Consider the following 15,437-nt stretch of genomic DNA (forward strand, 5'->3'; position numbering starts at 1 on the left):
ACTGAATGAAAGATGATGAGTTGTTTTTTCAGCCTCCTTGCCTTTGTGTTCCTCAGTGTCTTTATAAACCCCAGTCTATGCTCTTAGACATTAAGGAAACCTGCATGTGACACTGGGACACAGATTCACCTCTTTCTCTTGCATTCCTGTAATCACGCAGCCCCGATCCTTCCTTGTTCACTTTGCATTTTCATCAGACTTAAGCTGTAGCTGGTGACTCCACTTAAAATGCGTTTAAAAAGGACCTTTCATCAAATCAGTCGTGCCTTTTTATTTATCTTAATAAGCATGTAATTACACTCGATAGCTGGGATTTCTGGGAGAAGAAGAAAATGGTATGAACACAGTTTTTATAACACTAAACAGTGGATGACTTTAGTCAGACCTTAGTATCTGAAAAACCCTAAATGCAGATTTAAAAAAGATGAAATTTTTTTCTGAATGCAACATTGTTTTGCATAACATCGGGTCTCTTTCACAGATTTGTTTTTAACATGGTATTTTAAAATGATAATTGTACATCAAGAGACACATGAAGTTTATTACATTTGCTGGCCATGAAAAGCATATTTTTAATTCACCATATAGGATGAAAAGACCTCGGATGAGCTCAAACACAGTCTCCGCTTTCTGCTGTTTTGGGGGTTACTAAAAGGTACGGCAACTTGTTTTCTCCTCAGCTTAAAAGCTCTTTATGATGCAAATGCCTTTAGCACACTATGGCCTAGTTCCCATGTCTGGCTACAATGACAATGTGGGCAATCGGGCCTTGTGCAGGGAGGGTAATTTGTTTACCCGTTTACAGGCCATTTTATGAGCTCCTGCCTCAGCTATGCGTGTCACATTAAATACCAAAGCGGTGCATAGCAGCTCGAAGCATATGGCTCAATTAGCAAATTAGATTATTGGAATATGCTACACATTTCCATTGTCTGAAGTCACTGCGAGTTAAAACAATCTGGTTAACACTGACTTCCGGTGCGGTGACATATCGTTCTGTTTTAATATGTAATGAATATAATGACGTATACATTTCCACAAGTATAATTTGTTTTTCTTCATTAATACAGATTTTAGTGTGGGTGTGTGTTTTCACATTAATTTTATCAAAAACAGTGGCAGTCAAAATAAAACCTCAGATTCATGGGATAAATTAGGTAATTTGTGTGTTGATATGTTCATACCTGTACAGGGTATCAGATAAGTCTAACAAGTTGGTGATGAATATGGGTATCCTTGTCGGCTACATCAACCAAAGCCATCTAGTCTATATTTTGGGGGCAGACGGCCTATTTAAAAAAAACAAGATTGTTCTTGCTCTGTTTTTTTTGTTTTTTTGTGATTCCAATATAAATATAAATACAGCACTGACATGCTGGAATATTTGTGTATGTGTTGTGTCATCCAGGCTCAGCAGACATTGTAATTGCTTACAGGAAAGTGTGACTCAGATTGTGTCCAAGTGAAAACTCTGTACATGTGTAGCAACGTCCTGACAGTCACAACAAACATGACCTCTGGACCTCTGCTTCAGGAGGCTGAACATTACAGAAAACATATAGATGGGATTTATAAAGTATTTCTGGTCTGGAATGAAAAACAGGTGGAGCCCAGCGATTTTTCTCACTAAGTGACATTTCCTGCTTACTTTAACTTGGGACGGCCATTACAATGTTTACATATCAGTTTTTAAACAGTGGGTTAAATTTACTTTTGAAAACATCACTCATTGTTTGCAGACGTACAAAGGCCTTTCTCAGAGGTGACAGGTCAAATATGCTGTTGATTGAGACGAGTTGATTGGATGAGAGCAGACCACCATTCTCCAGAAAATGCAAACCGATCGCTAATCTCTTTGCTGTCCCACAGAGACCTTCCATTGTGCAGAATAAAGATTCGGCAAAGTTAAGAGCTTAGCCGAGGTGACCCTTTTTCCTAACGGAATGAATTAACAAAAGTACCCTTTGGAATGGTAGTCTTTGGGAAATCAGGTTGAATGTATTTCAGTTCAGTTTTTGTTTGTTTGTTTGTTGGTTCATTAATCCAATGTACATTACATAATAAAAAATATCTTGAGGTATATTGTTAAAATCATATGCAAACATGACGTTTTGGGTATTTTAGGGTGTGACATCTGTTTTCAGTTATACTTTACTAATTTACAGTATAATAGCTGTCACAAATGATCCTATGGCTCCCTCTGCTGGATTGGTTTATAAATATGTTTATTTGTCCTCTTAATAGGGTGTCTTGGGAATGCACCACACAGTCACAGAGTGTGCAAGGCAGAGCATACACTTTTGACATTTACTTTTACTACTACAATTTCACTCAAAAACAAGTGTACTACTTTAGTAACGGCATAGTTTTTAATAAGTGACAATTACGAAACCGTGAAGCCAACCAGTGAATAAAGATTATTGATGTAAGCTCGCCATGAAACCTAAACAAATATTTCAAAGCAAGTTTGGAGAAACACGACGGAAACAGGAGCCGATTCCTCATTTGTGCCAGATGTACTTCGACCTAGGTTTCATTTTTGGGACCGAAAGCTTGGTGGTTTCCCACACTGGATGTGAAGTTATAGACGAGCTGTCAGAATGAAGTCCAGTACAAATATTTGTGAACAAATAATGTATTTGGCCAACATTGTTTCATGTCAAGTAGGAATGAAAATGCAGCTATACAAATATGATCTATAAATAGGTGTAGTCTCAAAACACAAAATGGAAAGTAATGAAAAGGAATGTATTCTTAAAAACAGAACCGAGTGACTGTGATTGTTTAGCTTTTTACTTTAATATATTCTTTTGTATTCAAGCTTTGTGGGACTCAAAGCACATATCCAAGCGAAATAAAATGTTTTCAGAAATTCATATATTCTCTCTAACTGGGTCTCTGGAACCAAGCCTAGAATTGACTGATAGACAGGAGGGACTGCTGCCAGGTTAACACAATAGCTGGCCCTTCCTGCATCTATCCCTTATAAAACTATTGGTTTGATCCTTAGTTAATGCAGGAAGTCCGGTGTTTCTGATCTCTGTTATCTACAGCCTGTTCACTTTACCAGACCAGCAGAGGGGGCAAATATACAGGAAGTGGGTTAACAGCTGTTTCATGCTTCCTGCACAGAAATCAATTGTGCGTTGTGTTTTTTGCTGAGTAAACTGTGCTGCTGGACGTTGACCAGGCATGATAACTGAAACAAGCAAAAGCAAGAAGGGGTCTGGTACACTGTCTGGTGGTGAAGGTTTTAGCATTTAGATTTATGTTCCACTCCTATGTATTTGCATAATTTGAAATTAAATTTCCCAAACCAAAAAAGTGTTGTTTTTTGTTCTATTTGGAGCTTCGCCTTGAATCAAACATCGACACAGGATTTTTACCAGCCAATGAACCTTAGTAAGACAACTACAGGTCAATATTCAGAATTTGTAGTGGGTGAAAACCCCTTTCTCAGAAAACATCTCTCCTTCTTCTTGCATAATGAGGAGTTGTCAGAACAATAAAGCTTTTTTCTTTTGAACTGTAAACTGCCTCAGCCAGGAAACCAATTGATGGATTATTATTTTTTTAATGATGTTATGTTGGCGTACAGTGAAAGAGAAAAACGTTCAGGAACACTACGATTTGAGCATTGGGTGTAAACTGTTAAAGCTATGGTGTTGAACATAATACTGTGAAGTGCTGGCTGGCTTTGGAGATACTGAAAAATACTGAACATTTGATAATGTAGGACTTTTTTAAAGGAATATCATATTTTATATGTCATATCTAGCATATAACTCCTACATGTACATCCTTCAACAATTACAAGTGGAAAGCAGGAGTTACTTTACTAGAGGAAGAAATGAAAAGCGGAAGAAGGAAGAGGAAGAAATTATAAGCCTGAATCGTCATCCACTGTCAGCACATCACAACATTAGATACATTAAAAATGAGGACGGGCAATTTGTTCAATTTCTGTTTTAAATTATAATAAAATGTCTGCTTGTAATTTTCAATTCCATTATTCATTTTGCAGGTTTTATCTTATTTGCTGCCTTTATTTCAACAGGCAGGTTAATTAAGAACAAATTCTTATTTACAATAACGACTTGGCAGGAGTAAAAAGGCCTCCTGAAGGGATAGGGATAGGGATTAGAAATAAAACTAAATTATATATATATATATATATATATATATATATATATATATATATATATATATAAAACATGGCAGCAGAACAACAAGGCAACAGCACAATACAGCAGAAACATAGAACGGCAATAACAATAACAAGGCAGCAACACAACACAGTATCAACAACAAAAAAAAACAACAACACACAAGGTATGGTCGACAGTGGTGGCATGCTACATATAACAACTGCATGTGTCAGCAAGAGTGACCATAATGAAGCCCTTGAATGAGGAAATAGATATAAAACTCTTCATCTTTAGACCTTTCTGCAGTGCATTCCAGTCACTGGAAAGAGGCACGGCCCAGGAACGTATGCACTTTGGGAACCTTGGGCAGAATGTGTCTGGCAGACCGAGTTTGGTATGTACAGGATGAAGGTTGGATTAGATTACTCAAAGAACATCAAGCTACTCAAGAGCACCCTTACCTGCCGACCTATATACTATTTCTCCGTAATCCAACATGGGGAGGATTATCATTTGGACCATTGGTAAGTTTGGCAGCTGGAGTGAAAGAGGAGCGATTCCGATAAAGGAAACCAAGTCTAGACTTTTACCTTTGCCTGCAGCTTAGATATTGAAAGTGAAGATGACAGTGTATTATCAAGCCATACTCCCACATATTTGTATGAGATAACTACCTCAAGCTCTAGGCCTTCTGAGGTCGCAATAATGCCAGGAAGGTGGACATTTTTCTTTCCAAACCACGTATCTTTGGTTTTGGAGGTGTTCAAAACCAGGTTTAAGGAAGAAAAAGCTTGTTGAACACAAAGAAGGCTTTGTTGCCGAGAGTTTAACACTACGTCCAGGAAGGGAGCAACTGAATATAGGACTGTATCATCAGCATATAAATGAATAAGAGAATTTCCTACTGACCAGGCTATATTGTTTATAGCTTGCCAGACTGGCCTAAAACCGAGCCTTGGGGTACTCCCTTGGTGACAAGTAGGGGCTGAGGTAGTGTGTGTTCTGATTTTACACACTGGACTTTTTGGTAGTTTGTAAACAATGCCACAGACTGCTCAGAGACACCAATAGACCTTAGCCGACCTATAAGAATAGAATGGTCAACCGTATCAAAGGCTTTGAAAACAGCAGCACAACATTGCTGTCAAGGGCAGTGATGACATCATTTTAAGGTTGCAGAGACACAACCATAACCAGAATGGAAACCAGATTGCACATCGTAAAGGATACCATAGACATCAAGGAAACCTGTTAACTGCTTTTTCCAATACTTTGGATACACAGGGCAAAGTAGAAATAGGTCTATAACTGTTTGGATCAGCTTGATCACCCCCTTTAAACAAGGGTGCAGAGTGGAGAGACAGGCTAAAGATGTTGGAAATTGGCTCAGCTATGATAGGAGTGGCCACCTTGAAAAAATAAGGATCTATACCATCTAACCCAGGTGGTTTTATAGGGTCCAGTTTAAGTAGCTCATTTAACAGCTCTGAATCAGTGACTGAGCGTATGGAAAAACTATGTAATCTACATATTTAAAGTATAGATTCATAAACTGGTAAATCCTATACTAGAGAAAATGAAGTAATAAAAACTGTCAATCAAGTTTGTTTGCTGGAAACCACTAATAAACAATAAGTAAATCACTTGAGAAAAAAAAAAAGCCTAATATTACACATATGGAAACTTGTACCATAAGTACAATAAGTGGATTGTCAAAATGCTGTAATGCGTTGGTTGTGCTTAGACCTACGTTTATATAAGCAAGTCATAATTACCATACAAGCCTTTAGTCTAAAGCACATTATGAAAACATGTCTATTTTCTTCTTTGTATGTGCATGTTGGCGTTTTTCAGATTAGCACATCTTGGTACTTTACATCATGCACGTTACCAACAGTTTGATGTCATAAAAAAAAAAACATTACCAAAGCACAGGCCATTCCTCCGGCCCCCCTGGCTGAGATATTATCCTAATTGGGAGTCATTGCTGAGGCACTTTTTCAGTTGGAAACCGGTGACCTCACAGAGCTCTGAGTCGAGCAGTCTGGCAAGCAGCTCTGGTATAAAAACCTGGCACCCAGATGTTTCTCGAACAGAGTAAGCGCGGCACAGTTCCCCCAACACATACACTGAAAGACACACAGGCTGAGGGAATGCTAGTGTTCAAACTCATCTGGGCCATTTGTTTCCTCTTGGAAGAAACACACGAATGGGGTTACAAGGATGGAATACTACACAACTCAATTTGGCTGGGTGAGTGGGATGTGTTTTATGTTTTATAGCAAGGTGAGATGATTCCTAGATACCTATAATGTTTGACCTTGTACACAGATAGCCTAATTAATTGAATAAGAATGAGTGTTCTAACCTCGAAACATGGTCTCAGTCTTACACTGCTCGCTAATGTTGTATTAAAGTTTCATAGACTTTTTGTTCTCGGTGTTGGTTATTAACACAACCTTATTACATTGTTATACTGTAACATGTATTCAATTATATAAATGTGTTGAATCATATTTTTCACACTTTAATTGCCAACAATGATTTCTATACATTCTTTTGTTTTTCATCTTTGATCTGTTATTTTTATTATATGTTTTATTATATATTATATGTGTTTTTGCCCCCTATAATTGTTTGCAGTGCATTGTTAATCAAATTTGCACTTTAAATTGGTTTCCCACATTATTTATTCATTATTATTAATTTTATCTGAATTCAACAGTATTTAGACCCATTGCTTGCACTGTCAACACAGTACAGATGACAAAATGAAACCATACATACGTAAATAAAACATGGACAGTACCAAATGTCATCCCCAAGCACTTTGGGAGAAAAAACAAACGTATAATCGCTCAATGGTTTATTGACCACTTCATGTCATCGACCTTTAAGAGACATAAATGATGGCTAGCATGTGTGATTAGAATAAGGAACACTAAAGAGACAATCAAACGCTTTGCAGTATAAAGAATGGGAGAGGAAATAAAATGTATGAAGGAGAAGAAAGAGGATGTTTTGTACAATTGCGTGCTGAATGGAGACATAAGGAATTATTTGCCAATAGCTGGAATGACAGTGGGAAGACCACAGAAGTAAAGCTGGAGAGATGTGTCCCCTGCTGGCACCCCATTAGCCCTAAGGCTCGGGAACTTGGAAATGAAACCAATCTGTTGTGTAAAGAGAGGAAGAAAACAAAATAGAATAACTTTAGTTAATTTCCATTACATGTCACGCCTGCTACTGAACTGTATATATTTGTTCACAGATGGCTGTACGTCAGACACTAGAATGGTAAAACCCTAGCACTGAAATGAGAAAACTGGAGAAACTCAGTTCAGTGTATGAAATCCCCTAATTAGTCGAGTGGTCCAAGTTTTGAGGGGTCATTCATGCATGATGTCAAAACAAGCATACAGAGATATACAATCAAAGCATAGTGGCCAAGTGTGTGATGGTGACGTGGTTTGTAGAAAGGGTTGTGTAAATGATTGATTCCAAGAGAAACAAAAGCAGGAAATTCAAATATCCCAAGGGTACCTAGATGTAGCAACCTTTTGGCAGTCACCTCCCTATTCTACTTTTTGTGTACATCAAACTTCTTTTGGAGTGTGGTTTTCCTCATGACACATCATTAATGGAAACCAGATAGTGGATTGTAAATATCTTGAATAGTATCATTCTTCGTCTGCTTCTCCTCCTCCTCCTTTATCTTCCCCCTCTCTTTCTCCATATATAGAGCAAGCAGCCGGAGTTTACCACAGGGAATCACGCAAAGGGAAGTATCAGCTGAATTACAAAGAAGCCAAGGCGGTGTGCAAGTACGAAGGGGGACAGTTGGCCACTTACAACCAGCTGGAAGCGGCCCGCAAAATAGGTTAGCCTCCCATTGGAAACAGCGGGGATGCATTTGCCCCAGGAACCAAGTGCTCTACTCTTGTGACACACTGGTTTGTTACATGGAAAATACATTCAAATGACGTAAACACATTCAGATGTAATATTGGCTATTATGGGTTTATGGCAGGGTAAGTTATGTAATACCATGATGTTGTCAGATTGCGAAGAGAGATTAATACTTTAATGTGATAAGGATTAGTGTTGCTTAATTATTTTTGTCTCCACCAAGAACTGACTATAATAATCTGAGCATACATAATTTACATTTTAATTCAGTGGTATTTGTGTTACTGGAAGTTAATCGCAACAACTATCATTTGTCAATGATACCACTGTCTTCATTTGTAACTACTCCTTGGCAAAATGTCTAACCTCAGGAGTCTGTTTTATGTTTTCTTTCCTGGCACAGACTCTCAAATTGTATTCACAGACACAGATCACATTAAGGTTCTTTATATTTTACCCCCACCCCTCGATTCACTTAAAAGTCAGTTCAGCTTGTAATTATAGTACCCAGATTTCCATTTTTAATCTACTTCTCTAGTCACTTCTGAAATGTAAGCTTGTTAAACCCCATTTACTTGGATTTCAGGAAACCGGGGAAGTTCATATTTGTAAAAGTGAAACACAATACGTCTTGGGTTTACCGTGAACCTGTCAGAGTACTACATGACATCTTTATTAGTGAAGTAATAAAAATACAATATCACAAAAACATGACCTGCTTATAAAACACTGAAAATAACTTTATTTGTTAATCTCCACTCAGGTTTCCACGTGTGTGCGGCCGGGTGGTTTGATAAAGGCAGAGTGGGGTATCCCATTGTGAAAGCTGGGAGCAACTGTGGATTCGGGAGAGTGGGAATCATTGACTACGGCTACCGGCTCAACAAGAGCGAGAAGTGGGATGTCTATTGCTACAACCCTACCGGTTAGTAACACCATGAGTAACTCTGTGATGGCACCGTATTCAGTTTAGAAAACATAGTGGGCGGGACAGTCATACCTCTGAAGCATGGGAGAAACTGTTCATGGGTGAGAAAAGAAGTTTCCTCATGGTCCGATGATCAAGCGTGACTAACAGTGTTGTAGGCCACACATTGTGTCACAGTTGGACAAACGATATGCATCCAGTGAAACATCGCTGTTGGACATTAATTATAAGAGGAACCCAAAAAGGGGATTCTGAGATTATTGGCCAGTTTATCCATAAGGATAATCTAAAGATATGTATATTGCACTGCATCCGCGTTACTTTCTTTTATTTTTCCATGAGATGAATAACAGTAAAAACAAATGTATGTAGAGAGACGTGTAAGCAATCAGTTACATTTTAATAGCAAAGTATTCAGAGAGGTTTTCCAAGTTAGGGGCTCAGGCCAATGTGCTACTGCAAAGCCAATTATAATCTTTAAAAGCTTTCTGAACACATGGTAAGTTAGTATTACCTCTTGTAATTAATAAGTAGGAAATCAATTACAAAATGCTGTCTAAGCATATGATTTCAATTAAAATGTAGCTTTGATGTAGGATGTTATTTGTAAATGTCAGTGTACAGATTACTTAATGCAAAAATGACGTAATGCTACATTTTGAAGTTCATCCTATACATTGATGTCACTGACTCAAAGTTATTTAATAGTGCTGTTTGTGTATTTAGTTAATTCCTTTATTAAATTATTAAATGAATGCAAGCTATGAACCAATGAAAGATAAATAAACAATATGATGATAGAAATACTATGGCTACAGAACACACAGTATATATTTTTTTCCTGCCCTCTTTTGAGACATTTTGCTTTTTCAGTTGCGTTCATGTATATATGTAAATAAAGAAATGTTAAAGAATGCAAGTATTGCCCGGTGCTATTTCAGCGGATCTACGCAATCAGCTGAGGGCAGAAGTGACTTGATTGCAGTAGCGAGACACGGAAGTGCAAGTTGGTTGTGAAACTAACTGAGATCACGTGGGAGGTCTAACAGTACACAGTCGAAGTCAAACAAAAGAGAAAGAAATCCAAGCAAGGGTAATCCTACTTCGTTAAAGTGTATTTATTTTGATGGTGTCTGGTGACCACCGTTAAAACCACAACCTCAGAGACCTGCCAATCACAAATTCAAACACAGCTGAGATTCTGTTTCCTCCATCTGGAAATCCATTTGTGGGGTATTGGGTTCTGTCATTTGCGATTGATGGGAGGGTTGGAGCTTTGATTTGATTAGGGCCTTGGTCATTAATTCTTGAATAGAGTACTTTTATTTTTTGTTTTTGTTTTCTAAATGTCTCACCTACATGCCCTTTATATTTTTGTCTGACAAAGCCAAGGAATGTGGCGGCATCCTGACCGAGCAGAAGCGGGTCATACAGTCTCCAGGCTACCCAGATGAATATGAAGACAAGCAGATATGCTACTGGCACATCAGGGTTCGCTACGGCCAGAAAATCATGCTGAAGTTCCTCGATTTTGATTTGGAGGATGACACTTCCTGTCTGGCAGACTATCTAGAAATCTACGACAGCTATGATGATGTATCTGGTTTAACAGGAAGGTAAATGTATTGGGCTACCATTAGTGGTTGTTAGATTAACCGAATATACATATAAACACGCAGAGAATACAACCATACGGGAAGTTGTACATGAAGCAAAATACAAGACATGATATAGCAAGAGAAATAACAGCCTTGAAAAGCAAATGCATTGTGTGAGGGGAATTGTATCTGCAAGTACGTTGGAATGGCACATGAGAACATCCTGAGGGTTGCATTTGTGCTGACTTGGGGAACTGAAGCTTTCTAAGATATTCTCTTATGTTGGTGAACTGAAGAAATGTGCTTTCCTAACAAGTATTTTATATTTCACCTATTTCATTACTTTTTTAGACAACCATAACTCTTCCTCAATCTATAACTCTTTCTTTCAGATTCTGTGGAGATGAATTACCAGAAGACTTCATTAGCACAGGTATGAAAAACAAAGTAATCCAGCAATATTTATTTATTTATTTATTTATTTATTTGAAGATGCCCTTATCCAGGGCGACTTACAAAATATAGGCGCAATACAAAGTGCAAAAATACAGTTCAGTACAAGGCATAAAACATTACAATTTCAAATTTACATAATACAGTGAAATTCAAAGCATAATACATTTTACAAATTCCAATTTACACAAGTGAATACAATATGAGTTCTTACATCCTGGATTGTAAAAGCAGAGTTCAGACAAGATGTTAGATCACAGTCAAGGGCAAAGGGAAAGGGAGCATAGGGGAAATCAGAATAATACGAGTACTAGTAACACAAGGCAAGAAGTATGATAAAACTTTGTAAAGTGCTGTCTTACAGGAGTGTAAAGGACTAAATTACAAGTACTGTCTGAAAAGATGTGCTTTGAGTAAGCGCCAGAAGGAGGTCAAGGAATAAGGTGTTCTAACTCAATTAGAACACCCATAAAGCACTTATATATGTTTTGTCATTTTAGTATTTGTTGTCACAGCAAGTGATTGAGTGTTTCTGCCGCTTTTATTAGATACATCTGACTCAAAGTAAATACCACAGTCTCCTCCAAATTGACCAAAGAGTGATTTATGCTGTATAATCATAAGATGACTAAATGCCTGCATTTTCTTTTCTTTTCCAGGAAATGTTATGACTTTAAAATTTCTGACTGATTCATCTGTGACGGCTGGTGGATTCAAAATTGAATATAATGCGATAGATCCTCCCTTCAGTAACAGCTCCTATAGCGAAACCACAGGCTTGCTGACAAATGACAAGTGAGATGGCAAACTGCATTTAATAAAACCAACTAACTGTATATAAAAGTGTTGCTAGTATTAAATGTTACACTTACCAATATAACCCTATCCTTATAAAAGAAGAATATGTCATTCTATATTGCAATAACAGAAATGCCATTAGTGGCCTTTTGTCTTCATTTTATTCTATGGTAAAACTGTATTCATCTTTATAGAAGGAGGCTTAAGCTTTGGTTTTAAAATATTTGGAATTCTGTTTCTTCAGGACAAGTTTTCCTTTGTTTTTAACATAACCTTTCAGAGTTTGTGGAAAACAATAATAAAAGAAAGGTTAACTGCCACAAACACAAAATGTACTTCTATGTATTTATTATTGTTACGTTTCTAACATTTTAAGTTTTCACAAAGTAACAATCACACTGTGTGACTTTAGTAATGACTGTACAGGTAATCATGAAGTCGATTTAAAAGAGATTTATGCATGGCTAGTTTCCACTAAGCTATTAATAACCATTGTTAATACTGCAGTTTTAATATCCATTTTTAAAGACTTGGCTGCACAAACTGTACTGACGGAGGACCAGTCACTGCAGACACAGGCTTTAATCTCAGTGGGTCGCTTCCCAGATGAAGGTTGCTAATTAGTAAATGTCCAAAATAGCAATGGGGTTCTAGTAATAATTGTAAAATACACTATTATGATTATTTCCGCACTATGCATAAAGCCATTTTTCAATTTAAAATAAACTATATAGGCATAGCTATACTCATAGATATAGGCAAGACATCAGAATGTAACTTAAATTAAATAAATGGCTAGGGGGTTGGATAATTCATAAGGGGGCTGGTGCACTTTATACCAAATTATATGCAATGCTATTTTCAGACTCTGTCTGATCCCCTGTGTTCTGATACACCAATTGAAATCCTGCCTGATACACCAGGGGACCTTCCCTCAGCTGTGATTATTTTCACTGTAGAACTCTGCAACTTACTGTTCATGAATACATTTTTTATTGATTGAAATCAAAATGAAGGCCTCTGCATTCTCCCTGGCTTTTTAAAACTCTGTTCCTTTCTTATAATGATTGTTGGAAGCTCTTCTTGGCCTTACATGATGTGATCTTGCTTTGTAAGCTTCTTTTAAGCTGATGGACTTTCTGTTACTGCAATAAATATTAAAAATGTGACTTTACTCCTACATCTTTGTTTTTGTTAGACTAATGCAGACTTGAACATTACCTGATTGTGTAATGTATTATTTTTCAACTTTACTTATACTCTGTTCAGTTGTTGTAGGACTTTATGAAGAGTTCTTGGTGGGATAAGTGTTCAGCCCCCTAAATCAGCCCAGGTGTAAGCGATCGCCACTAAAATCATGCAGCAAATTAAGTGGCTTCCACCTTTGTTAATTTTAATGATTCACATGATTTCAGTATAAATTCCTGTAGGTTCTCTGTACTGGGGAGTGCATTTCAAAGCAAAGACTTAACCATGAGCATCAAGAAGCTTTCAAAAGAACTCCAGGACAAAGTTGTTTAAAGGCACAGATCAGGTTCTGGGTATAAATAGGAATTTCCCTTGGAGCACAGTCAAGATGATTATTAAGAAGTCTAAAGTGTATGGCACTACAAAAAAATCAGGCTGTCCCTCCAAACTGGATGATCAAGCAAGAAGGCTGATCAGAGAGGCTACCAGGAGGCCAATAGCAACTTTGCAAGTGCTACAGGCTTTTATGGGCAAGACTTGTCAAAGTGTGCATGTGACAACAATAACCCAATCCCTCCACAAATCTGGCCAGTATGGTACTCAGCAAAGTTCACCTTCAATCCTGTTTCAAATATTATTATCACTATCAGAAGTATGCAAAAAAACAAAAACGATTATTCTGAGATTCTGAGGAGATTCTGCAGCCAAGTGGCAAAATGTTTTGTGGTCTGATGCAACTAAAATGCAAAGCGTTATGTTTGGTGCAAACCCAGCACTCAGTTAAACAACACCGTCCTTACTGTGAAGCATGGTGCTAGCAGCATCATGTTTTGGGGATATTTCTCATCGGCAGGGACTGGGGCACCTGTCAGGATAGATGGGGAAATGAATGGAGCAAAGTACAGAAAAATCCATGAGGAAACCCTGCTTCTGTATACCTATCTGTATTACAACAACCTGAAGCACACAATGTAAAACTATATAATTGTCCTTGAGTGGCCCTGTCAGAGTTCCGACCTAAATCCAGTTTGTGGTATGACTTGAAGTTTGCTGTCCATCAGCATTTCCCAAGGAACTTCACAGTGAGGAAACATACATAAATCTTATTAAATATATCTCCAATGTTACAACAATCTGACTCCACCAAGACACTGGCAAGGGCAAGATCTGCAAAGAAATACATCAAGGATACACACTCTCACAAAAATACGTAACGGCAAGACTTTAGACTTGGGGGAGAAAAGTATCAAGATAAATGGAGCTTACTTGCACAACTTACCATTTGCTGATGACATAGTTATCTATGCAAAAACACCTGAAGACATGCAGATGCAAACATCAAGAAGTCTTGGATGCAAATAAGGAAACTGGAGCTTTGTGAAAAATTTTACTAGGTAAAAGAAGACAAAAAAACAACGCAGATGGAGATTTATAAAATAAATTAAAAAAAGCTATCGAAAGGAAATAAGAACATAAGAAAGTTGACAAACAAGAGGAGGCCATTCGCCCCATCATGCTCATTTGGTGTCCATTAATAACTAAGTGATCCAAGGATCCTATCCAGTCTATTTTTAAACGTTCCCAAATTTTCAGCTTCAGCCACATCGCTGGGGAGTTTGTTCAGATTGTGACGCCTCTCTGTGTGAAGAAGTGTCTCCTGTTTTCTGTCTTGAATGCTTTGAAGCCCAATTTCCATTTGTGTCCCCGGGTGCGTGTGTCCCTGCTGATCTGGAAAAGCTCCTTTGGTTTGATGTGGTCGATGCCTTTCATGATTTTGAAGACTTGGATCAAGTCCCCACATAGTCTCCTCTGTTCCAGGGTGAAAAGGTTCAGTTCCTCAGTCTCTCAGTAGGACTTTCCCTTCAGACCTGGAATAAGTCTGGTTGCTCTCCTCTGAACTGCCTCTAGAGCAGCGATATCTTTCTTGAAGTGTGGAGCCCAGAACTGTCCACAGTATCCAGATGAGCTCTAACTAGTGCATTGTACAGTCTGAACATCACTGCCCTTGTTCTCAATTCTACACTTTTGACAACATAACCTAACACTATGTTTGCCTTTTTATTGCTTCCCCACACAGTTCGGACGGAGAAAGTGAGGAGGTCTTTCTCATGTGTTACTTCATCTAGTTCTATTCCTCCCATAGTGTAATTATAGTGGACATTTTTGTTACCTGCATGTAATACCTTGCACTTGTCCACATTGAATTTCATCTGCCAGGTGTCAGACGACAACAAAAAATTATCAAAGTCTCTTTGAATAGCCTGTGCTGCCGAGATTGTATCCGCTGAGCCACCTATTTTAGTATCATCTGCAAATTTGACAAGTTTGCCAACTATCCCAGAGTCCAGATCATTAATATAGATTAGAAAAAGCACAGGCCCTAGTACTGATCCCTGTGGAACTCCACTAACAACC

General features: G+C 37.9%; 1 protein-coding gene across 1 annotated transcript; it reads left to right on the forward strand.

Moving 5' to 3' along the window:
• Positions 1-6,230: 6,230 nt before the first annotated feature.
• Positions 6,231-13,008, forward strand: tnfaip6 (tumor necrosis factor, alpha-induced protein 6). Its single transcript, XM_066688064.1, has 6 exons — positions 6,231-6,401; positions 7,891-8,028; positions 8,821-8,982; positions 10,373-10,601; positions 10,976-11,016; positions 11,696-13,008. The coding sequence occupies exons 1-6, from the start codon at positions 6,302-6,304 to the stop codon at positions 11,833-11,835; spliced, it is 810 nt and encodes a 269-aa protein (XP_066544161.1). The 5' UTR covers positions 6,231-6,301; the 3' UTR covers positions 11,836-13,008.
• The last annotated feature ends 2,429 nt before the right edge of the window (positions 13,009-15,437 follow it).

The sequence above is a fragment of the Amia ocellicauda genome, chromosome 16 (assembly GCF_036373705.1).
Source record: "Amia ocellicauda isolate fAmiCal2 chromosome 16, fAmiCal2.hap1, whole genome shotgun sequence".
NCBI classification, from domain to species: domain Eukaryota; kingdom Metazoa; phylum Chordata; class Actinopteri; order Amiiformes; family Amiidae; genus Amia; species Amia ocellicauda.

What these genes read in the sequence shown, in the direction of transcription:
- tnfaip6 (XM_066688064.1), top strand. Translation starts at nt 6,302, where the DNA reads ATGCTAGTGTTCAAACTCATCTGGGCCATTTGTTTCCTCTTGGAAGAA. An exon ending in ACACAACTCAATTTGGCTGG is followed by an intron (nt 6,402 to 7,890) that starts GTGAGTGGGATG and finishes CTCCATATATAG; the next exon opens with AGCAAGCAGCCGGAGTTTAC. An exon ending in GGAAGCGGCCCGCAAAATAG is followed by an intron (nt 8,029 to 8,820) that starts GTTAGCCTCCCA and finishes ATCTCCACTCAG; the next exon opens with GTTTCCACGTGTGTGCGGCC.